We start from the raw sequence: 25,448 nt of genomic DNA, 5'->3' as shown, positions 1-25,448 counted from the left end.
TCTTTTCCAGCTAAGATTCTTAGAGACAGTGTGAAATATTTGATACTTGGAGAAGTGTCCAAATCTTATGTTTAATTGTAAAGTGACTGTGACTGCATACCAAATGCTTTAATTTGTCAATGAAGCCCAAACACCTGCTATAAAAATGTATCTTTATTAGTAATGCATTAAAGAATGTTTTACCTTGAAAATGAGCCAATTCATTATCCTTTAGCAAAATAAAGCAAAATAAATCGAGATTTCTTTATTACTTAGCATAAATTTAAAAATAGATAAGGGACTTCCCTTATTTTCTGGAGAAAAAAGTGGGAGGAATGAAAAGCCTGGCAAGGCTACCTTCACCTTGCACTATTTTATTGTTACTGAAACATTTGTGTCTTTCTATAGTGGGAAGTTGCGGAGGTTGTTTTGGAAGTGTTTTATAAATTGCTCAGAGATTATGAGCCTCAGCTTGAAGATTTTGTAGACCAGTTTGTGGAACTACAAGGTAATTTAATTCTGTCACTTTCAAACAAGGCATCAGCTATTTATATAGCTATTTGTTATTTATAAAGTATATATTATATGCAAGTTAAAATTATTTATATTTATAAATTAGAGTTTAATTTTTTCTTTCATTGTTTTAATCATTTTAATTGTTCTGTTTGAGAGAAAATAAAATTTTACTGAATGGAAGATCAAGAACACTGCATTATTGCTTCTTTAATGAGTTAATATATAATAGGTGACTAACTATATATAATAGGACTATTTGCAGATCAGTCCTTACAGAAATTACTACTGTATACAATTTGTGTCACTGTCTCTAAATTGAAACTTGCCTTTATCTATTTAGATGCCATTTAATTTAAAAATCTCATGTATTTCATATAAATCAATGGTGTGACAAAGATACTAATTCATCATCTCTTGGACTATGTTATATTCTATTTAGGAGAGGAAATCATAGCCTATAAGCCACCTGGATTTAGTCTGATGTATCATCTTCTGAATGAGTCACCAATGTTAGAACTTGTTCTTAGTTTACTGGAAGAAGGAGTTAAGCAGCTTGATACCTATGCCCCTTTTCCTGGTATGTGCCTGAAAGTCTTTATGTCTTGAAAACCATTTTGATGTTTTTATCTTTTGTAAACTGAGTGTTTGAAATAGCTTATCTCTGAAGTTCTTTTTCATTGTAAGATTCTCTCTGCATCTATAGTAGTGTTTTCAGTGAGTCATTTAAATGAGAGTGTATTGTAAATGAAGTAGACTACAGAGAGACATTCACTGCAACTGTGTCTCACTGCAGGGTTTTTATAAATAAAACGATATTTCTGTCACTTTAATGTCTTTAACATAACTAACTTTAAAGTACTTTTTGTTTTGTTTTCCCCATATTTGTAAAAGCACTTACTATAGTGCCTGATACATAGCGTTCAATAAATTTTATTTGATATTATTGTTACCAGTAATTATTTATTGAATGTTTACTATACATTTGGCTCTTTTAAAAGCATATTGCATGTATTAATTCAGTCTGTTCAAAAGCCCTATGTGGTAGATCTTGTTATTTCCATTTGACAGGTAAGGAAACTGAGGTGCAAAGGGATGATACTGACTTTCCACAATAATTGTCAGAGCTGGGATTTGAATCTAGCCAGTTTGGCTCCAGAGCCCGTGCTTTTTGCCACTATATGTCTCTGCTTAATGTGGCTGTGATCTAAGTGAGAAAAGACAGGTTTTAAACATATGAATTATAACTGCATAATCAGAATACACAGATAAGAAACCATGGAAAGAATTAGGCTAGAATTTTAAATTTGAATGGTGGGATTATAGATGATCCTTATTTATATTTTCTGCTTTGTTTTCCACAATGATTGGAACTTACTGTAAGTCAGAGTTTCTCAACTTCAGCACCATTGACAGTTTGGGACTAATTCTTTGTTGTGCGTAATGACTTGTGTGTTGTAGGTTTCTGTGCATTAGATCAGCGGTTCCCAACCAGTTTTTCTGTGGACTGGGGTTGGGGGATGGGGGGTGAGTGGAGGATGGTGAGTGATAGGGAGTGATTATAAATACAGATGAAACTTTGCTCCCTTGCCTACTGCTTACCTCCTGCTGTGTGGCCCAGTTTCTAAGAGGCCACGGACTGGTACTGGTCTGCAGCCTGGGATTTGGGGACCGCAGCACTAGATGACAGTAGCACTTCCTCAGTTATGACAAGCAAAAATGTCTCCAGACATTGTCAAATGTCCACTGGGGCCAAATCACCCCAGTCTGAGAACCATTGCTCTAAATAATCAGGGATGAGATAAAGGAGCAATGACTCAAGAATCCATTCCAGGAAAGTAATCTGGGTCTCAAAAATAACCATGACTTGCATAGGTGAACAGTTTTGTGAAGTTGCTGCTGAAAGTTTGGAAAAATGAGTGTCTTTTGAATCTAAAACTTGTCCTTTATCTTTTTCCTAAGAATTGACTGAGTTTCTAGGGTTCATTTAGAACTTTCTAACTTTATTTTTGGTTTATAGGGAAGAAACACCTGGAAAAGGCAGTACAGCATTGCCTTGCACTTCTCAATCTTACTCTACAAAAGGAAAATCTCTTTATGGATCTTCTAAGAGAGAGTCAACTGGCTCTAATAGTCTCTCCTTTAGAACAGCTATTGCAGGGAATTAATCCTAGAACCAAAAAGGCAGATAATGTGGTAAATATTGCCAGGTAAGTTACATTTGTAGGTAGAGAAATGATGAAATCAGATGGGCATTCTAACTTTGATTTCCAAATCTGATTGACTATCTGATGCATCATTTTTTTGCCCCTTCTGCCTCATTTTACTCTTCTCTAGCTCCTCTGGTTTTAATTACTCTGAGCCTTACAATTTATTTTCTTCTTCCTAATTTATTCTATATACTAAAGATTTCTAAATCTAAAATGATGATATTATTTGTCTCCTGTAGGGAAACTAGGTGTTTGTAGGATAGGGCTGGATAGGAAGCAGACTTTTCATCCTACGTATAAATATCCCAACTTTCTGGTGCTTTGGCGTTCCACGGGTTGTAGAAGAATTACCCTGATCTCTGCTTTCAGCTTTGCATGACAATATCCCTGTGTTTGTATGTATCTGTGTTGAAATTTCCCCTTTTTATATCAGTCATGTTGTTTTAGGGTCCTCCCTAATGATGTCATCTTATTTGATTGACTACATATGCAAGATCCTACTTCCAAATAAGGTCACATGGGTTAGGGCTTCACATATGAATTTTGGATGGGACACAAAACCGGCTGCATCTAGCCAGAAGGGGACACCTTTTTCTGATTTACCTAAAAGTGCTGTGTGGGTAGGGGAGGACCTTGTTCTAAATTTTCTTTATTGAGAATAGTGAGAAGCCAAACATTTCATCACACTGTTCCTCAAATGTTTTCTTCTTTTAAAGGTACCTGTACCATGGCAATACTAATCCAGAATTAGCTTTTGAAAGTGCCAAGATCCTTTGCTGTATCTCTTGCAACTCCAATATTCAGATAAAATTGGTTGGAGATTTCACACATGACCAGGTAACTGATATTGTTATCATTTTTTGGTATATTCTGAGTACATGTGGAAGTCCCATTGTCTATAGAGGAATCATATTCTTGTTGTGGAAAAATTTTTGAAGAGTAAGTATGTGTGTTTATATAGGATAAGTGAAAAACTATCCATGAACTGGCTGTGATTTGTCTTTAAAGATAACACTATTTATGGTGTTATCACACATGCTATAATATGTGGCTGTATAGCCTAACAAGACTGCTGCTAATGTAAGCACATTTGAAGCGATTAGGTTTGTAGCTGCAACTTCTGCTTGTTTTCTGCTCTCAACCTGTCAACTGCCTCTGTTTTAAGTGAGCTTCTGCAATTCTGATTATGTCTCACTGTTATGAGTTGTCTCCTTCTATGGTTTTCTTGTGATCCACATCTGCGTCATTTCATTTGATAATACATTGTAGAGTTCCTCTTTCTGTTCAATTTTTTATTCAATTTATATTGAATCTGCTTTTTCTTTAGAATTTCCTCTTTTTATTCAATTTATAATAGTTCTATTCACTGAATACCTACAATTGGAGGATCTGCTTTTTTTTTCTTCATAAACATTTATCCTATTGTATCTTTATGGTGAAAATCAGTGCTTTAGCTAGTTGAAGGATTTTATTGTGTACTACTTCACAGTATTTTGAAATAGAGATTCTTCTGGCATGTTGAGTGGGACAGATCTTCATTTTGTGTTTAATTGTTTAATTGTCCCTCATATTGAAGGGCCTTTAGCATCCCTGATGCCCTGCCACTATCAGTAATATTAGCTGTGTTAACTCAAAATGACCCCACTTATTTCTAAGTGCCCTCTGGAGTATAGTACCACCCAGATTAAAAACCACTATAATAAGTATATATGTCTAATCTGTGGCTTATGGATGAGGTTATGAAACCATGTGATAATCAGGGGATATTGAAGATTTTCGGTTTGATTTTAGTATAAATTATTATTACTGATTAAAAATCCTGCTAGATTTCTAAAAGAAAAACAAGCTCAGAAATATAAAAGTGGTGATAAGTAATATATTTCTAAAGAGAAAAGATGAGAATTTTATATTTTAGTTAAGATCTCATAACATTGAGTATATAATGAAGAGATCAAGAAATAACAATTTAATGTTATTTTTTAAAAAGTTTGATTCTTTGGGAAGGAAAGTTAGGGAAGCAAGTTTTGAAGCCAATACATTTTTAAAACTTTTTTTTCTTTAATCATTTCTATAGATTTATTTATGGCAACTTAAGGAACCAAGTTTTCTATTAATTAAGAACATAGCTAAAACATGAATACTTGGAGCAGATTTGCCTTTTTTTCTTTACAGATAAATATTTATAAATATATCCTATTAATCACAGTTTCTCTAATATTTAGAAATGTTTTTATAATTTGTCATTTTTCTGCCTTTATATGACTTCAGAGTGTAAGTCAGAAGCTGATGGCTGGATTTGTGGAGTGTTTGGATAGTGAAGATACAGAAGAATATGTACGTCCAGAGGAGGGTATGCCTTAGATTAACATGCGTACATGTATATTTTTTGTTTGTATATATACTAAAGGAAAAACTTGAAACTGTTAACTGTCTAGTGGTGATGTAAGAAAATTTGCTAGAATACGCATTGAGCATCCCAAATCCAAATCCAAAATGCTCTAAAAATCTGAAACCATTTGAGCACCAATGTGACACTCAAAGGAAATGCTCATTGGACCATTTTGGATCTGGGATTAGTAATGCCAGTATTCCAAAGTCTGAAAACTGAAATCTGACACGCTTCTGGTACCAAGCATTTCAGATAAGGGATACTCAACCTGTAAATTTATAAAGTTTTTAGGATTCCTCTTTAAATAAATCTGAAGCCAATGTAATGGCTAATAAGATAAGCTGAAACTAAAGAAAACATAGGAGTTCAGAATACAAGTTTTATATTTTTAAGGTTGACTTATGTTAACTTTGCATTTTTTGGTAATTTTGTTTTGTGATTTCTACATTAAGGATCAGAAGTTGAAAAGAAATTAGCTATAATCCATCATGAAACAAGAATCCACATCTTGAATCTTCTCATCACCTCTCTGGAACGCAATCCACCCAATCTTGCTCTTTACCTGTTGGGCTTTGAATTGAAGAAACCTGTCAGTACCACAAACCTACAAGATCCAGGTATAGCCATAAGTCACATAGGCATTTATTTCTTTCCATATTTATATATCTCAGTGGTCATTTATTGAATTCTAGGCTCATGGGATAATTCATTAAAAGAAAAAATAGCGTATGAAAGGTGATGTGATGGATCAATCTTTAGGACTTAGATCAAGACTGAACAAACTGAGCCTTAGAGAAGGCTCATTTATCACTTTGCTGTATCAGTATTTGGAAGAGTATTTATGGTAGAGGGTATATTTACAGAATTTCACTTTTGTAAAGGCAGTCTAAGCTTTTTAATGCAGAAATTCTAAAAAGTTGAATTTCTTTGGGTTTCACGTAGGAGTGTTAGGTTGCCCTCGGACGTGCCTTCATGCCATTCTAAACATCTTGGAGAAAGGAACAGGGCGGAGAACAGGCCCGGTGGCAGTGCGAGAATCTCCTCAACTGGCTGAGCTGTGTTACCAGGTATACAGAAGACTGCTTTGTAGCACTGAACAGAAGAAACTTGACCAGATGCTTGAACATACTACAGATATGAGAGTATAACAGTAAGACTGAGTTGAAATGAGTTCATTTGGTAGTTTGACGAGTCGTTCGTTTATGAATAAAACCCATAAAGCATAAACTTCAAGATTCTATAGATCTTAAGTCCTATATATTAATCACTTGAGAAATGAGGGAAATTAAATTTTTTGTGATGGATTTTGACCAGGTAGTATAGAAACCTTGTAATAGTCCTGTGTTTAAAATACCTATTTTTGATGGTTAGAGCAGAGGATTTGGGTCAGAAGACCTCTGGTTCCCATCTCTGCTCTGTAATGGGCTAAAAGTCACCTTGGGCATGCCCTGAAACCTCTCTGAGTTTTCAGTCTGTGAAATAGGCTGTTGAGAGACTTAAATAAGAGTATGAGTGAAAGCACTTTTTAATAACTATGTAAATCATGAAAACTTACATATAGCTATGTAAAGTGCTAGAATGTCAGATTATTATAAAATTTAAACTATCATGAGAACTTTTCTTTTACTTATTCACTTGTTATTTTCTTGTTTTATTAATCATTTTGTAAGTGTTTTACGAACTAGGCTGTGACTAATTTTTCAATTTCAGTGGCACCTTGATTCACATTTTCATGATACGAAATGCATCATTAACCTCAGTAGCATGGAGATTTTTCTTTGTTAATCTCCTGCTTTTCTTTTTATAATTCTTTACTATTATCTTCTGTCGTCTGCCTGTCCAAGCATCCTTTCACTGGAAGTACTGCAGTTAGGTTTTCCTGTGAATCAACATTTATTCTTCCTTAATGGGGGAAACAAATTTGATGTACATTTTAGAACAATGTTGCAAAGTTTGATATCTAGGTAGAAGCATTTGAGGAGCTCAATCATCTAGGCTAAAGGCAGGTAAAGTAAGTGAATGAAGCCAGGTTTAAGTCAGAAAGGGAAGGAGAGAGAGGAGGATCTGACAGACTAGAGAGCACATGCCTTACTTCTCAGCTCCTGCTAATTATTTTTTATTTGTTTATTTTTTTGGAGACGGGGTCTGGCTGTTGCCCAGGCTAGAGTGCAGTGATGTTATAGCTCACTGCAACCTCAAACTCCTGGGCTCAAGTGATCTTCCTTCCTCAGCCTCCTGAGTAGCTGGGACTACAGGCATGTGACACAATGATTTTACCATGTCAGAGTGTAAACCCTGTTTTGTTAGATTTTCTAAATGTTATTTTTATTTCTTTACTTTTTTAATAGGAGCTGGGAATCTGAATTTTTGTGAAAGATTTTCTGATTTTTAGAACACAGTACTTACTGGCCAAAGAAAACATGTCTATATCAGCAGTCTACCATTTTATAATACATGTTCTGTGACCTTGCTACTCACAATGTGGCCCAGAGACAAGCATTATCAGCATCATCTCCTAGGAGCTTATTTGTGCAGAGTCTCAGGCCCCACTTTAGACCTGCTGAGTCAGAAACTGCATTTTAACAAGCATAGCTCCATTTGTAACGAAAGATACTCCCTTTACCTGTAGGCTTATACTTCACCTTGCTTCATAAAAAAATACAAACATCTAAGAAGAACTTATCAGTTTAAATAAATCCGATTGTAGCAAAGGAATATAATTTGGGCCTTATTGATACCTTCATCATCCTGCAATATAAGGGATTCTGGGTAAAGTTGAGATCAAGCCTTATGCTTTTGCCCTCTTCTCTTTAAGGATGGAGATTATTTTCTCCCTGGTCTTGGAAACTGGGAAGGATAAAAGACATACCTTAGTAAAATGGCTCGTAGTGCTTTTGGAACTCACTTTTTGTGTTTTTTCCCTGTAATAGTATTACTTCTAACACATCTTTGAGCATCTTTTTGTATTTTCTTAACTTGCCCTGTAGTACTCGTAACTATTTTTGTTTTGTTTTGAGAAGTATTAGCTTATTAAGTTTTTATGTGTTGTATATAGAATATCAAAACAGTATCAAAGCTCTTTGAAAGTCATACATACATTTGTAGCAGAGTTGTTTATTTTTTACCATGTGTTTTCTTTTTGCCTTTTTCCTTGTGTATACATATTGTTTATTTAATTGTATTCAGTATGCATACACTTGTTTTGTCCTTTTACCCCCTCTCTTCGGATAAACTTTCTGTGCTATTACAATGTAAATTACATTTAGATTGTTTCCAGTTTTTTTACTCTGCTCTAGTGACATCTTTAGTTACCTTTTGTTTATATATTTTTTGTTATAGCTAATTTTCTTTTTTTTTTTGAGATAGAGTCTTGCTCTGTCACCCGGGTAGAGGGCAGTGGCATCATTATAGCTCACTACAACCTCAAACTCCTAGGCTCAGGCGATCCTCCTGCCTCAGCCTCCCGAGTAGCTGGGCACAGCTACCACAGCTACCACACCTGACTAAATTTTCTATTTTTAGTAGAGACAGGGTCTCGCTCTTGCTTAGGCTGGTCTCGAACTCCTGAGCTCAAGCAATCTGCCTGCCTAGGCCTCCAAGAGTGCTTCAGGATTATAGGTGTGAGCCACCACCCCCGCCCTGTTTTATATATTTTTTAAGAATATATTTGTAGACATAGGTTTACAGTTGATTCTCTTTATTCATAGTAGTTATGTTTTATAAAGTCACTGTGAATACTGAATTGGCAAATCCTGAACCATTGCCCCCATTGAAAATACAGAGTTAGATTCCTACAAGCCTTTGGTCCCAATATTCTTGTCAACTGATGAATCTATAACCTTGTTTTATTTGTGTTTCTGTTTAAAGACATTTTATTTAATGTATATTGTTGATTCATTAACATTGAACTCATGGCCAGCAGCACTATATATCATGCCTGAATGAAGTTTATCTAACATGTTATTTTCTCTGAAAAGCACATCACAGCCTTCTTAGACTTAGAAACACGAGACAGCCACCTCAGCACTATGCTTGGGGGCTGTTTTAAAAAGCATGAAAAAAATTTAAAAAATGTGGTATTAAATAGATCATTCAGAGGACCCTTGTTTACAGTGTGACAGCTGGAACAAGAAAGCAGAGTGTTGGCTTTTGTGTGACAGCATGTGAGTTGGGCAATTGCAATTTGTCTCTGCTCTCCTCCCTGCCATAAATGACCATAGAAGTGCCTAAAGTATTGATTTTGGGGTTATGAATAGATTTTAACATGTAGACAAATTAGCAAATATGGACTCTGTAAATAATGATTGACTGTGTTGGGTCAAAGGATATGAAGAGTTTTGACTTTAGATTTTAATTCACAATCATAATAATTATACTAGGTGTTAATAGTGCCAATAACAGACAAGTCTAAAGTGCCTCATACATGGAAAGCAATTAATAAATGTTTATACAATGTATGAATGAAAGTTTTCACTGCCACTTTGCCAAATATGTACTGAGATTTGCTTTTTACAGTTAAAAATTTTGCTGATTTACAAGACGTAATATGGTACCTGCCTTAATTTTTTAAATTCTAGAAAACAGATGGACATTTTTCTTTGATTATGGGCTATGTTTTATTTTTCACATTCTGTCTATTTAGATCTTTATGATACTCATATCCATAATTTTTATGATATTTGTAATGGAGATCTTTATATATATTAGAGCTAGTCACTTTCTCTTATATTTGATATAAAAACTTGATATATTTGATATAAAAACTTCCCCCTCATCTATAGTTTTCTGTCAAGTATTTAGAGTTTAGATTTGTTATTTAGTTGAATTTGTAGATCTTCTTTGTAGTGTCTGCATTTGCTTCAGTTCTAGTGATTGCATTATATTCCTGAGGTTAGGATGAAATGACTATGGTTCTCAGAAGTTACTTCCAAGTAATTTGCTACCAATAATAGTTAAAATACTGAAACTTGTTACTTAACTATATGTGTGTATATTAATAAATTTATTTAGGGTGATTTCAGGATTAGTCCTATAATAATGTTATCAGCACCGTCAATTGTATTTCAATGTATTTTCTTGAGCTGGGATACCAAAGACTGCTCATAACTCTGAGCTTATGATTTATATATTTGTTTATCCATTTTGCTTGAGTTGTTGCTAGGTCTTAGTTTTTTATTTGGTAGAGCTAAGATCATATTTTGTTATCTTAAAATGTATAGAAAGACTGATTCGGAGATTTTCTTATTTTAATTCTTCAGGTTATATATCAGTTATGTGCATGCTCTGATACATCTGGTCCTACTATGAGGTATTTGAGAACCAGCCAGGATTTCTTATTTTCTCAGTTGCAACATTTGCCTTTTTCGAACAAAGGTAGGATGTTATTTACTGTTATTGTAACAAATTTATAAGTCCATGTTGGGTGATTTTACTTATACAATATTTGGGAGGATTCTGTTCTCATTTTGATACTTTCCTTCTTTGTTATTTTGAGTTGTTTTTGTGCTTTGTTCTTGAGAAGCCTGATGTTTTAGCTGCTAGTATAAACTTATTTAAACATAGCTGATCAAGTATGGAGTTTGATTCTTTTACTAACAAAAAAATTTGAAGATTATGTTGAAGGGATAGGAAAATATTTGTATAAGAAAATTATGAAAATTTAGTTTTTGAATGAAAATTGTTTTATAAAAACGCCTGATTTACTTTTGTTTCTTTTGTATATATTGAAACCAAGTGAGGTTTTGAAATGAAATATTGAAAACTGATTATGGTGGAAAACATTTATAACTTAGTTTATTGATATAACTAATAATTATCCCAAGCTATTGATATCTTATCAGGATTTTACTTTATTTTCTTTCTGATTGACTTTTAAGAATTTTCTAAATTCAAATTATGTCCAGACAATGTTGGCCTATAGAGTTTTTTTTTTAAATTTACTTTGTATCATCTTTATATTTTAGGAAATTGAAGCTTCCATATTTTGTAAATAAATTTCCATTATTAGTAATTGTCAGCTTTTAATTTACCTTTTAGAGTAATGGTGTCAAACTCTTGGGAATTATGTAATGGCAAAAGGTTTTTCATTCTGGCCACTTAAATTTGGACCAAAACCAAAAGGTTTTCACTTCATTTTCATTACATATCTTATTTTTAGTCCTGAGATTTTGTTTATATAAGAAGCTTTTAGAAACTCTCTTTTTACACCTAATTAGTAAGAATGATTAATATCTTGCCTGTTATGGTATGTGTTAAATTGATTTAGCTTTGCCTGAAATTATTATTAATATTATTGTTATTTGGTGAATTTTATATGTATACTGTCAGAATTTAGGAGTTCAAAGCCAAGCATATTAAAATAATATTGGATTAAAAAACTCCTATTGTATAAGTGATGCCCAGCTCTAATTATTTGTTAAACCAAATGTCCTTAATTATCTTGAGATATTATAAAATTATGTAATTTAATTCTATTTCTTTTAAGTATTTCTTTTGTGAAATCAATCAAGCTGTATGATAGTTTTTTAATGAGTTATAAAATTCCTTGTTTTTTAAATAATATTAAGTTATGTATTAATGTCAGAATATAACAGAGTCAGAGGATCTTTGTGAAATTATCTGCTATGAAAACTTGTCTCTTGTTCTTCATTTGCTTTAGCTCGTCTGTCATAGACACGTACTAGCTTATTTTTTTTTCCCTCGGTATCTTTTTTTCTTTTGTAATTTTACAGAGTGGTAAATTATTATATTGCTAAGTTTCATAAATTATTGACTTTTTTATATGGGAAATGTATGATGAGTTATGGAACATAGGTCTGCTCTGATCTTGTGTTATTATTCTGGGAAACGAAATTTATGTGTTTAAATTTTAGAATATGAAATATCCATGTTGAACCAAATGTCATGGCTTATGAAGACTGCTTCAATAGAACTAAGGGTAACTTCTCTGAATCGTCAACGGTCACATACCCAGAGGCTCCTGCACCTCTTATTGGATGACATGCCAGTGAAACCATACTCAGGTGAATATGTCTTATGTTGCTGGTGACTGGTCTTTGTGAAGACAAGCACGAGCCTGAATTTTGTGCTCAGTATGTGATTATAGACCAAAATAGTTCTTTTTACCTTTAGAATATTTTTCATTAAAACACAAATTTTAAAATTATCCCATGGTAGTCATTTTGTATTGTTTTAAGCATCTACATTACCCTGTAGTCATATAGATATTATATACAAAATATTCAGTTGAGTTTGTCACACTGAGCCAGCATGACCTAAGTTATTTGACTATGTTTTATACATGCAAATTAAGCACAAGCTTTTAAATCAGCTCATTGGCATGATTAGGTCTTACCAGTTTTGGAATTCTGATTATTCTCTTAACAATTGTGAAGTGAATCCCGTAGGGACAGGAAGAATTAGATGAATGTTGGTAGTAAGTCCTCATCAGTCTTTGCATTTTAATTATCCATTTGCAAAGGGCTCTTTGACCTAGAAACAATGACCTAGAAATAAAATACCTATGTTTGTTATTTCCAAATAAATATAGTTTTAAGAATAGGTTCTTCTTATTCTGATCTGTTATTATTGCATTTCCAATAGATGGTGAAGGAGGAATAGAAGATGAAAATAGGTCTGTCTCTGGGTTTCTTCACTTTGACACTACTACAAAAGGTAAAGGCCTTTGAATTTGTAATAAATTAATTTTGTAGACATAAAATTGCTTAAAACTTGAAGAGATTATTATGCCTATGTTTTCAAATTCTGAACTGGTATAGAAAAACTATACATAAAGGAGTATTTGTCATCCAAAATTTTTTTTTATAACTAGGATCATAGGATAGGAAAGAAAATATTTTTGTAAGTGGATGTATTAAAAATAAAGTCAAACTTAGATTTTAACATATCTTCAGTTTCTAGACTAATGCCTTTTTTGAACATAGCACTATCTTTGAGAGTGAGCTGAGTATTGAGAGTGACCTGAGTATGATGATTTTGCTCTTTTCTTCAGTGTCCCAAGTTGAATTACTTTCTATTATTTTTAGTACGTCGAAAAATTCTGAGTATTCTTGACTCAATTGACTTCAGTCAGGAGATCCCTGAGCCTTTGCAGCTGGATTTTTTTGATCGGGCACAGATTGAACAAGTTATTGCTAACTGTGAGCACAAGAATTTACGGGGACAGACAGTCTGCAATGTCAAGGTGAGGATTGCTTTGAAGTATGTATCTATAGGCTGGGTGTGGTGGGTCAGACCTGTAATCCCAGCACTTTGGGAGCCTGAGGTGGGAGGATCCTTTGAACCCTAGAGTTTGAGACTAGCCTGGACAACACAGCAAGACCCCGTCTCTATAAGAACTTAAAAAAAAAAATTAGCCAAGTGTGGTGTTGCACACCTATAGTCCTAACTACTTGGAAGGCTGAGGTAGGAGAATTGCTTGAGCCCAGGAGTTGGAGGCTGCAGTGAGCTGTGATCACGCCACTGCACTCTAGCCTGAGCAACAGAGTGAGACCCCGTCACTTGTTTATTGGACTGGGGCTTTTGCTAAACAATCCTGAAATAAAACTTAATAGACTACAATAACTTTTGTAAAAGGTTTCCCATCACATCCCTTTTAGTATCAATAGTTATCCCACCTAGCTAGAATATGGAGTGGTTTTAACTATTTAACTCTCTACTAGGTAAATGGTAATAGCTTTGCCAATAGGAAGAAGATATCCAGAGTGCTTGCATTAATTTACCTGCGCATAAGCTCTTTGGTACCACTCTCAGGAATATGAGGGATACTTAATATTTTTGTTTGGAAATTGGACAGTGCCATTGTTGGATTATATATAAAGGTATCTGAAACTTTCTTTTTTAGGACGGTTTATAGTAATTGCTGGGTGTTACTGTTCTACCAGTGTCTGAAATGGTCTTACTGTTCTCTCTTTTCTTAATTCTATAGCTTCTTCATAGAGTTCTTGTAGCTGAAGTAAATGCCCTTCAGGGTATGGCAGCCATAGGACAGAGACCTCTACTAATGGAGGTAAGCTCCATTGAGTATATGTTAGTTTTACCCTTTTAACTACTTGAACTACTTCAGTGGTTGGTGAAAAGATATGTAAATTGACATGTAGTTTGTTAATTAATAAACTACCTAAAAATTAAACTTTAATGGAATCTTTCACTTTTGATTTTATAACTTTTGTAGACTGAAGTTAATGTCTGGTGTGTCAAAATAAATAACATCTTTTCTGCTAGGCTAGTTAAGGATTTGCAACCTGACTTTTTTTGTTCCCTATCAGTGAGGGAGGAGAGTCGTTTGTCATCACAAATGGGGCGTTACGGATGAGAGGTTAGGTGGGAAGAACTACCACATAGATGGAAACATAACTGGCCAGGCCAATGCAAAAGGCAAAGAAGTAAAAGACATGTCAGGGAAACATGCCATTGAACTTGGATTTTAGGCAATTTTAGTATTCTAGAGTAAGTTTAAGTAGATAGTTATAAGGAGAAAGAAGATAATAGGGTCAAAAAGTTCATTTTCATCCATACCACCTCTGTCCTCTGCCTTTCATGCATGCGTTCATGCATGCATGCGTACACACACATGTATACACACACACACACACACACACACCCTCTTACCCATATATATTATTTTTTATACCCCTGGTCACCAAAATAACATGAAAAGGTAGCTGCTGCCTGGCTTGCAGGTGGTGGGTTTTCAAATAAATATTTTCCAAATAACTGACAGTGTTTAAATGAATCTGTTGATAATGGACCTTATTTACCTGTGTGTCAACCCTTTGATTCAATTTCTGTGACTTTAGGAAATCAGCACTATACTTCAGTATGTGGTGGGAAGAAATAAACTACTGCAGTGTCTTCATGCAAAGCGGCATGCACTGGAGTCATGGAGGCAGCTGGTAGAAATTATACTGACAGCTTGTCCCCAGGACCTCATTCAAGCAGAGGACCGACAACTGATCATTCGGGATATTTTACAAGATGTGCACGATAAGGTGACATACTTCCTAAATTACTTTATACTGCTGAACAAATTTTATATATAAACATATATTTATAAAATATATACATATATAAACAAATATATTTTGCCACCCTAATTTTTTCCCATTTTAGATTAGTAGTTAAAAAGTGTTATGCAATACCAATGTTAAGACTTTCCTTGAGAAACAGTAATTCTGTTCAGTAGTGGCTCTCAACCAGAGTGTGTATCAGAAATTACCTAGGGAGCTTGGTAAAAGTACACATGGACAGATTCCACCTCAGACCTACCAAATGCTACTTTCTACTGGCGAGACCATTCTCAAATTTCAAAAAAGAAAACTTCCGTGGGGAATTCTGATAGGAATACTTCTGGTTAAGAACACCTGTTGCCCAGCTTTTTTTTTCTTTTTGAACAATTCTTATATTCTATACTTACATTGTTATAGTAGTTGATAAGGTGAATATATATAAAATGTGTTTGTGATTACAGTTGAAAGCAGGATCCTCACTCTAATTTGCCCTTGTACTTTAAGATACTGGATGATGAAGCAGCGCAGGAGTTAATGCCTGTGGTCGCTGGTGCAGTGTTCACCCTAACTGCTCACCTAAGCCAGGCAGTCCGCACAGAACAGAAGCAGCCGTTAGTCTTGGGACCAGGAGAGACCCATTACGCTTTTATGCTCGATAGTTCTTTCACCTCACCTCCTGCAGCAGAGAGCTCGTTAGTGGGTTTTGCTTCTATTGGGGATTCTTCACTTCACATCATATTGAAGAAACTGTTGGACTTCATTTTGAAAACAGGTTTTGTCATCTAAATTTTCTATAAATTACAACTTTTGTATTTGTTTTAACTTCTATTGAAAAAAAGTTTTCATTTGACAATATCTCCCTAATCTTCCTAGGTGGTGGATTCCAACGAGTGAGGACTCACCTGTATGGCTCTCTGCTTTATTACCTACAGATTGCCCAGAGACCAGATGAACCAGACACCTTAGAAGCAGGTACGATTAGATTGATTCCTAATCCCTAGTTTTAGAAAAGGTTACTTTAAATTAAAAAATCACTTCTCCATTTTTTGACTAAGCACAACTATAATAAATGAGTCTTGATGTAATCATTAAAGAACTTACTCTATACTTGAGGAAGAATGTTTGGTTTTTAAGATTTATGAAGATAGGGCCAGGCGCAGTGACTTACACTTGTAATTCTAGCATTTTGGGAGGCCAACGCGGCAGGATCACTTGAGGCCAGGAGTTTGAGACCAGCCTGAGCAACATAGCAAGACCCTGTCTCTACCCAAAATAGAAAAATTAGCCAGATGGAGTAGCATGCACCTGAGTCCCAGCTACGCAGGAGGCTGAGGCAAGAGGATTGCTTGAGCCCAGTAGTTTGAGGCTGCAGTGAGCTGTCAATTGTGCCACTGCCCTCCAGCCTGGGTGGCACAGCAAGACCCTTTCTCAAAAAACAACAACAAAAAAAGAATTATGAAGATAGTACATGAGTTCTGTAAAAAAAAAAATAAAACACCCTCAAATAATACTTTAGCTTTATATGGTCTGTAACTCTCTCACTTGCCTCCCATCCCACTGAACAATGTGCGTAGAACTAAATCATAGTAACATGTAGTTGATTCTTTTAAAATGGCTCTGTTATTGCAAGGTATAGATATAACATTTAACCATTTTCCTTGGCATTTAAATTATTTCTATTTTTTTTTCTTCTACCACAGCCCCTCCCCTAAATTATTTCTAATTTTTACTGCCACAAAACTGCTGCGTCAGCTATTCTTTCACGTGCCTATATTTTTTAAGAAGGATGCTTTATGGTAGAATTTTCATGTGAAAGAATATGCACATTTTTATTTTAATAGAGTCTATCAAATGGCCTTCTAAAAAAAGCTTTAGCCTGTAAACTCTCATTAATAGTATACATATATCTTTTTGTATCAGTGTGAGATTTTGTTAAATTCCAAGAAGTAGAATTCTTGGCCAAAAGATTTGCATATTTAAAATATTGATAAATGCTGCTTTTTAAAATGTAGTTAGCATTTTTTTTTTTTTTTTTTTTTTTTGGAGACAGAGTCTCACTCTGTTGCCCGGGCTAGAGTGAGTGCTGTGGCGTCAGCCTAGCTCACAGCAACCTCAAACTCCTGGGCTTAAGCGATCCTACTGCCTCAGCCTCCCGAGTAGCTGGGACTACAGGCATGCGCCACCATGCCAAGCTAATTTTTTTCTATATATATTTTTAGTTGGCCAGATAATTTCTATTTTTTAGTAGAGACGGGGTCTCACTATTGCTCAGGCTGGTCTCGGACTCCTGACCTCGAGTGATCCACCCACCTCGGCCTCCCAGAGTGCTAGGATTACAGGTGTGAGCCACCATGCCCGGCCGAGTTAGCATTTTTAATTGAGAATAATAATCTGGAACCTTTGATCTCCAGTCATGAAAAATGTTTTTAGCTGTTCAACAGATGAATATATAATACTCTATGGCAGAGTTATTCTGCTATTTGTTAAGAACTTGTCAGAAGTGCCTTCTGATAGCAGACTTTGTACCCGTCTCCTTTACGAATGTTTATTTTGTACACAGACTCTTAAAAACCACTGTGTGTAAGACTCAGTTGATCTCATATTATTCTTGTAGTGGTTGTATATTATGCCATGTGTAGTACCCTAGAACATAATAATAGCCAAATGGTAGATTTATAGACATGTAGTACACACTTGAATAATGAATCCATGAAGATATTTTTAAGGTCAGGAAATATATCAGAATAGTTTGGAGAAGTTTTTTAAACAAACATGAGCTTCTTTTAAAAAGAGAGATAGTAATTCCCCCGCCCCCAACACCTCCCACATGTTTTTCTTTTCTAAAATTTTTTTTACATGCCATTAGTTTGAATTGGCAAAATCACTACCTAACCACTGGGTGGAGCTCTACAATAGGCTTTTTATTAATATAAGAAGTCATCGGGGTGATGATTTAAAAACTCCTGCTACATAGTAGTTGGGAGGGGAAATCGTGAGATTAGTTCCAAATCAGGTTATTGCTTTATTTATTTATTTATTTATTTTTTAGAGACAGGACCTCATTCAATTGCCAGCTGGCATGTAGTGGCTCAATCATAGCTCATTGCAGCCTCAAACTTCTGGGTTCGGGGGATCCTGATCTTCCTGTCCTAGCCTCTTGAGTATCTGCCACCATAGGCACATGCCACCACAGCTGGCTAATTATTTTTTTAGTTTTTGTAGAGACAGAGTGTTGCTATGTTGCTCAGACTGGTCTTGAACTCCTGGCCTCAAGCAGTCCTCCCATCTTGGCCTCCCGAAGTGCTAGGATTACAAGTGTGAGCCACTGCATCCAGCGTTAGTTATTGCTTTATTTAGTGTATTTGTGAGGCTTTTCTAAGAGGTTTACGTCAATCTTATATAAAATCTCATATTGTTAATTGTCATTGTATTTTAAAGTCATCTTTATAATGGGTGTGCTTTTATTTTTAATAAAAATATCTGATTTTTTGGAGGCAGATTTTTGTTTATGTTGTACCTGATTCTTTCTAGGCAAATTCACAAAGATTACAATAAAAGACAAAAGATTAACTGGATAAATATAGGATACTCTCTTGGAGTCCCATAATTCATTTTGATTTCTTTAAGAAACCAAACGGTATCCTTTTCCTGATACTGTTATTATTTTAGTGTACATGCATGAAATATATGCATTGTGTTATTAAAGTTTAACTGCCTGGACTCATTGGCATTGGTCAGTGGCCTTTGTGTATATACAGTAATGGAAGGAAGGATTTTTTTTGTTGCATATGAAATGTCATTACTTAGTTATTAAACTTCCTTTTTTGAAGTGTTTTTTCTGTTTTAATCCTTTTAGCCAAGAAAACCATGTGGGAGAGGCTGACAGCCCCTGAAGATGTATTTAGTAAATTACAGCGAGAAAACATAGCCATCATTGAGAGTTACGGAGCTGCCCTCATGGAAGTGGTCTGTCGAGACGCATGTGATGGTCATGAGATTGGAAGGGTAAAGTGACTCTTGTTTAGTGTTATAATTGAATAAGTATTTTCACTTATTAAAGTATAAACAAGTTTAAAATGTATGCTATACATAAGAATTATTTTTTATAATACATTAGTGGATTTCCTTATTTGCTGTAATTTGGGACTTTTATTTATTCATGTTTTGTTTAATTGTGTTTAGAATCTTAATTAATTCAGAATTTCCTCTCAGAATTATCTTTTTGCTAATTTTTTTTTTTTTTTGAGACAGAGTCTCACTCTGTTGCCTGGGCTTGAGTGCTGTAGCATCAGCCTAGCTCACAGCAACCTCAGACTCCTGGGCTCAAGTGATCCTTCTGCCTCAGCCTCCTGAGTAGCTGGGACTACAGGCATGCATCATCATGCCTGGCTAATTTTTTCTATATATTTTTAGTTGTCCAGCTAATTTCTTTCTATTTTTAGTAGAGACAGGGTCTCCCTCTTCCTCAGGCTGGTCTTGAACTCCTGAACTCAAACGATCCTCCTGCCTCGGCCTCCCAGAATGCTAGGATTACAGGCATGAGCCACCGCTCCTGGCCCTTTTTGCTAATTTTGGGGTTGGCTAGTGGAACAACGCTGGCAGAAATAACAGAAATGCTGCTTAATAAAGATATTTGGTTAAGGGATGCTAGATAAATTGCTTTTAGACTGAGTATATCTTCTCTGCCTCAATGCTTTATGGAGAATTTGCATTTATATTTCTTTTAAATATTGTGGCACACTGGTGAGATGCAATGAGAAGATGACTTTGTCCTAGTGAAAAATTATGTAGCATTTAAATCACGTTTTTGAAGACCCTGGGAAACAGGATTTAAAAAAATAGGATAAAATATAAACTATGTTGTATTTTTATGCATAGGAAAAACACTGGGAGGAGATAGACCAAAATGGGTTAACTGTTTATCAGATTGTGTATTTCTTATATACTTTTCTATTTCTTCTGTAATGAGGGTGTAACACTTTACAATTAGAGAAAAGAGCTAATTTAACAAATTCTTTTCCTCTAATGGTAATGTTTAGATTCTGCCAAAATATATTTAATGCCATTATTTTAATATTTTAGGTTTTGTTTCAGAAATATAACTTTACCCTGAATGTTTCCTTTTATTAATAAATTGATATTCTGGATCCATACTTTTTACTTCTCAAGAAAACAAAATAAGGAAATTTTATTGTGAGCAACCATTCTCCTTACGAAAAAAGTTTTTAGTATTCCCAGATAAAGGCAGTTATTGTCACTGATTTTGGTAGCCATCTTCATGTTTTGAACTTTGATTTATCCTTCCTTCAGATGCTGGCCTTGGCTCTACTTGATCGGATTGTCTCCGTAGACAAGCAGCAGCAGTGGCTTCTGTATCTTTCTAACAGTGGCTATTTGAAGGTCCTTGTGGACAGCTTAGTTGAAGATGACCGTACTTTGCAGAGCTTACTCACTCCACAGCCTCCCCTTTTAAAAGCCCTTTATACTTATGAATCTAAAATGGTAAGGCTTTATTGACATTTGATGTTAGATCAACAGGTCACTTCCTCTTGGGGTTATAGACGTATTAAGGAAAATCAATGTGGCATACATTTTGAATATTTCTATCATATAAGCTGTAATCTTTTTAAAGCAGTTTTAAATTTGGAAATCTGTATATCTTCTGAGCGTGCCAAAAATGGGTGAAATGATCTTGAGAGGGTCAATTAGATAGTGGGACTGCTGCTTACTCACGTAGCTTGCTAATGATGGTAATATGACACCCAGTGTTCCATGAAGAGAGAGCAGAATTGTCCTCCTACAACATAATTCAGACTATATTAGTTGCCATGTTGAAAATTCCAATGTAGATGTGCTAGTTCTACTTTAAACACAGAATTTTCAACGTAGTATATAATTCATCATTTCCTTGCCTCCAGATCTGTTTCAGTTTCTCTGTTTCCTCGTGGTTAAAATTATCACAAATGCCGCAATAATAGAAGCCTAAGAATAAAGTCAAAGGTTCTTCATTAACTCCTTTTTCCTCCTTCATTCATTTATTCAGCAAGTATTAATTTAGTACCTACTATATGCCAGGCTTGGTAGTAGGTGCTAGAGATACAGCTGTGAGCAAAATAGACAGACTTCCTTGCCCTCCATAAGCCCACATGATGATGACAAAATCTACAGTTTAAGTGAATATTTGAACCATGCAAGGCACTGTGCAGGCACCGAGTCCTCATAAAAATCAAGGAGAAAGGTGGTATGATGTGCCCCTGTGCCTAGCCCCAAATTTGTCTTCAGTGGTGACTAAAGATGAGAAATGTGCCATGAGAGTGCTGTACTTTTATATGAGGCCCTTGGACATGATTTCAGCACTGATGATTTTTCTTGTGTCACTTCTTAGGCATTTCTCACGAGAGTGGCTAAGATACAGCAGGGTGCGTTAGAGCTGCTGAGGTCTGGGGTGATTGTGAGACTAGCGCAATGCCAGGTTTATGACATGCGCCCAGAAATGGACCCACAGGGGTAAGTGTCCATGCAGATTAATTTGGTTAAGTTTCCAGTAAAGGATTATTAAGGAGAAAAAATTTCCAAAAATAATGTTGTCACTCTTTTATTTGATGTGGGGTTTTTGGGTCATAAGCTCCTGTCATTTACTAATAAATGGAAGTTGGTAATAATGGTAAAAGTTGGTAGGGGTGGGAGTGAATTTTGTTAGTAAATGTGTACCTTCCCAACCTTACTATTTTGTTCAGTAGAAATACTTGTTTTCAGTGACAGTGGTCCTTTAAAGAATTACAGTAAAATTATAATTTTTTGTGGATTTCCTATTTCTGATGATTTGAATGGGATTTCAGTGTTTATATTTTTCTCATTTTAATATTTTACCTACTGCTTGCTAATTTGAAAGCTTCAAGTGAAATTATTTTCAAATTTCAAGCTTTTCAGATTTCTCAGTTCAATTGGAATATGGAAAATTGAATTTGAAGTTTTTTTTCTTTTGTCTACATGACTGCAGCATTGTTAGACAGACAGTATACTTCCCTAGCAGTAAATAATACTTAGGTTGGATTTAGTAATTGTTTTCAGAGGATCCATTACCAAATTGAATGTTTAAGTTTTTCAGGCTTAACTACAGAACTGTTTTACCTCCTGGGGAAAAAAAAATTTACTTTAGTATTGCTTTCTAAAGTTTTAAACATGAGAGTTATTATTAATATTTTGACTTTAGGTAAAGAGGGTTGAGTTCAATATTCTTTAGTTTGTGGCATGTTATCACTTCTCTATGCAAAGCTTCTGTATTCTGCTTCCATTCCCTCAACAGGCAGGCATTTTCTTTTGTCCAAAAATTTAAATATTAATATAAACATTTGTAATAAATAAGAGTTTATTAATACAATGTTCTGAGACCTAATCTTAAGGGTTAAGTGATTTTACAACCTCATTTTAACTCTTTTAAATCTTGTTTTATTTTATACAGGTTGAGTATTCCTAATCTGAAATCTGAAATGTTCCAAAATCTGAAACTTTTTGAGTACTGATATGACACTCAAAGGAAATGCATAGTGGGGTATTTTGGATTTTGGATTTTCAGATTAGGCATGCTCGACTGGCAAGTATGTATAATGCAGGTATTCCAAAATCTGAAAAAAATCCAAAACACTTCTAAGTACAAGCATTTCAGATAAGGGATACTCATCCTATATAATGGACAGTGTAGAGTCATTTTTGGATTGGGTAGGGGAGAAGGAAATTGGAGGAAAATAACTTGATTTTTGTCTGCGTCTTACAGTCTCTATGGCCCAAGGGAGCATTTAAAGAACAATAAATATGTTTGGGAAGTTTCAAGCATTGTCTTTTTAAATTATACAGGTTTTCCTTAATAAGATTTTTCAAAATTCAAATAATACTGTTTTTACTAAACTATAAGTTTAGGCAAAAGCCTATTTCTATGCATTACTGATATACATATGGTATGCAGAGTACTCATTAGCAGCTTCCTATCTTAATCCCCCGGCCGTGATTGACATGCCACATAAATGGTAAGGAATTGCTGAGAGTATACCTTAATCCTTGTAATGTTGCTCTCCTTTGGTTGAAATGAATAAAGCATATTTGGCATGAGAGACCCTCCAGTGTTCATCCCTACACCAGTGGATCGCTACCGTCAGATTCTCCTTCCCGCCCTCCAGCTGTGCCAGGTCATCCTCACGTCTAGTATGGCCCAGCACTTGCAGGCAGCAGGGCAGGTAAGCTGAATCTTTTGTTGGATATTGTCTCCTACAAAATCTTCATTTTACAAATGCAGAAACCCTATGCATAGAAAGCTTAAGTGAGTTTTCCTTAATATTAATGTTTGTGACAGAGTGATGTGTAGAAAAAAGGCCCCTGTACTTTGCTCTGAACTACACTGGCCCTTTTTTGTACTCTTGTTTGAATGAAACAGCTAATAGATTAGTGAGATAGAAAGCAAGAGGTTGAAATTTGTTCTTCTATAAAAGAATATAGTTATTATGATAGGAATAAGCTGGCTTCTAAAATGTAATTTAAGCAAGTATTTATTGAGAGAAGGCTATGTTAGGCCTTGCAGAAAATACAAAAGATGATAACACCACATTTATATACGATATTGAGAACTATCAAAATTTTTTAAATACCAGAAATTAGTTTTATTTACGTTGTTTTTCAGTGAAACCTTCAAACATATGTCTTTTTGTTTCTCTAGTAATATGATAAATGATTTAATCTTTCAGTGATTAATTAGGTTTATAATCATGAATCTACAACCTTTTATTGTATTGCTTTATTATATTTTGGAACTGTGTCCTAAAACGCTTTTATTTCTGGTGATTTTTGTCTGCTTTCCCTGCCATCAGGCCTCAGACCTGTCTTACCAGGGTAGATGCACCTTATTTCATACTGCAGTAATCTAGGTTCACATCCTACCCCTTTTAGGCCTACGTGGCCTTCAAGTAAGTTCTTTAAAACTCAAAGAATTTTGCTTGTCTTCTCCTTGGTTAAGATTTGCACCAGTCTTGTATTGACTGAAGCAGAATCGCCTGAGTTGCCTCTTAGGAAAGTATAGATGGCTGAGTTCTGCATCCAGTGGTGATGGGTGGAGACCAAGAATCTGTATTAAAAAATAAAAGCAGCCACAGTTCCTGTGTGATTCACATCCTCAGCTTGTTTTGGCATAGTCTGTGTCTTCAGGGTGTTTATAATCTAGTTGAGATATTCATATGTGAAAATACTGAGAGAATCCTCCATGATGGTACACTGTAAAATGCCAAGGTGGAAGGGCAGAGTTTAGAGGGGTCAGGATTTATGTCTCTTGTTTTTACCACATCAAAATGAGAATTAGGCAAAATTGTTTATTTGATTTTCCCCATGTCACACTTCCATAGAGAAGCTTCTTGAATTCTGTATTGTTTTTAATACCTACTCATTTTAAATTCTTGCTCTAGTTCCATTTGGACAAACAATAAAAGAAAATAGAGGTCAAATAATAGTTTTCATAGAGTAGGTCCAAGCTATATCATACTCTTCTATAGTAGCTGCTAAACATATTATTTATAAACTTAGAAATAATCCTTATCTTTAGCTTTCATGTTAATTTTAGTTAAATTTTGCTTCCTGAAGAAATAAACTGTGTATTAATAAATGTAGAAAACAATTACTTATCTCTCATTCTTCCTCATTACATCGAATTACCTCAACATTATTTGAAAGATGAGTGACACATTTATAATATAATTTTCTACTCTTCTACCTCTGTTTCTTCCATTTCTCCTCTTTTTCCATGGCTTAGGTGTTGCAGTTTCTCATTTCACATTCTGATACCATACAAGCAATTCTGCGCTGTCAGGATGTTAGTGCTGGGTCTTTGCAGGAATTAGCTCTGCTGACAGGAATTATAAGTAAAGCAGCACTTCCTGGTGAGTTGATTATGTTGAATGGACTTTTAATAATTCTTTACAGACTGACATATATTTAATAGAATGAGATTTTTGTTATCTTGCCGCTGTATGTGACTTATTTGAAATTGGTACTGCTAACAGAATTAATTGCCTTAATATAATTATTAAGTTTATGTTTATAAAAATAATATATGCTCATTATAAAAAAAAATCCAAGAAGTTCGAGGAGATAATTAACACTCAAAATCTCACTACCTAGAAATTACCAAATGTTAACATTTGATAAATAGCTTTTCTAAATTGTTGTATGTATATGTACATACGAGAGAGATAAAAACAGAAATTCAGAAGTAATTTTTGAGAATTGGATTGCCTTTTACATGCTGTTTTAGAGAACAAATATTTAATTTTACGTGAATTTAACAGATAA

At 34.7% G+C, this 25,448-nt stretch overlaps 1 protein-coding gene across 1 annotated transcript in view; it reads left to right on the top strand.

Moving 5' to 3' along the window:
* Window positions 1-25,448, top strand: part of NUP205 (nucleoporin 205) — a 71,982-nt gene that overhangs the window by 31,457 nt on the left and 15,077 nt on the right. The window contains exons 16-35 of the mRNA XM_045565475.1: window positions 388-487; window positions 935-1,072; window positions 2,513-2,702; window positions 3,419-3,539; window positions 4,971-5,052; window positions 5,544-5,708; window positions 6,034-6,158; window positions 10,350-10,464; window positions 11,964-12,113; window positions 12,694-12,765; window positions 13,137-13,294; window positions 14,039-14,119; window positions 14,910-15,101; window positions 15,624-15,891; window positions 15,993-16,091; window positions 18,976-19,124; window positions 20,430-20,621; window positions 21,505-21,626; window positions 23,212-23,350; window positions 24,910-25,036. Of these exons, the coding sequence (XP_045421431.1) occupies window positions 388-487; window positions 935-1,072; window positions 2,513-2,702; window positions 3,419-3,539; window positions 4,971-5,052; window positions 5,544-5,708; window positions 6,034-6,158; window positions 10,350-10,464; window positions 11,964-12,113; window positions 12,694-12,765; window positions 13,137-13,294; window positions 14,039-14,119; window positions 14,910-15,101; window positions 15,624-15,891; window positions 15,993-16,091; window positions 18,976-19,124; window positions 20,430-20,621; window positions 21,505-21,626; window positions 23,212-23,350; window positions 24,910-25,036 (2,785 nt within the window). The remainder of the gene's footprint in view (window positions 1-387; window positions 488-934; window positions 1,073-2,512; window positions 2,703-3,418; window positions 3,540-4,970; window positions 5,053-5,543; window positions 5,709-6,033; window positions 6,159-10,349; window positions 10,465-11,963; window positions 12,114-12,693; window positions 12,766-13,136; window positions 13,295-14,038; window positions 14,120-14,909; window positions 15,102-15,623; window positions 15,892-15,992; window positions 16,092-18,975; window positions 19,125-20,429; window positions 20,622-21,504; window positions 21,627-23,211; window positions 23,351-24,909; window positions 25,037-25,448) is intronic.

The sequence above is a fragment of the Lemur catta genome, chromosome 11 (genome assembly GCF_020740605.2).
Source record: "Lemur catta isolate mLemCat1 chromosome 11, mLemCat1.pri, whole genome shotgun sequence".
Lineage (NCBI taxonomy): Eukaryota > Metazoa > Chordata > Mammalia > Primates > Lemuridae > Lemur > Lemur catta.
This window is presented reverse-complemented; position numbering and strand designations above follow the sequence as displayed.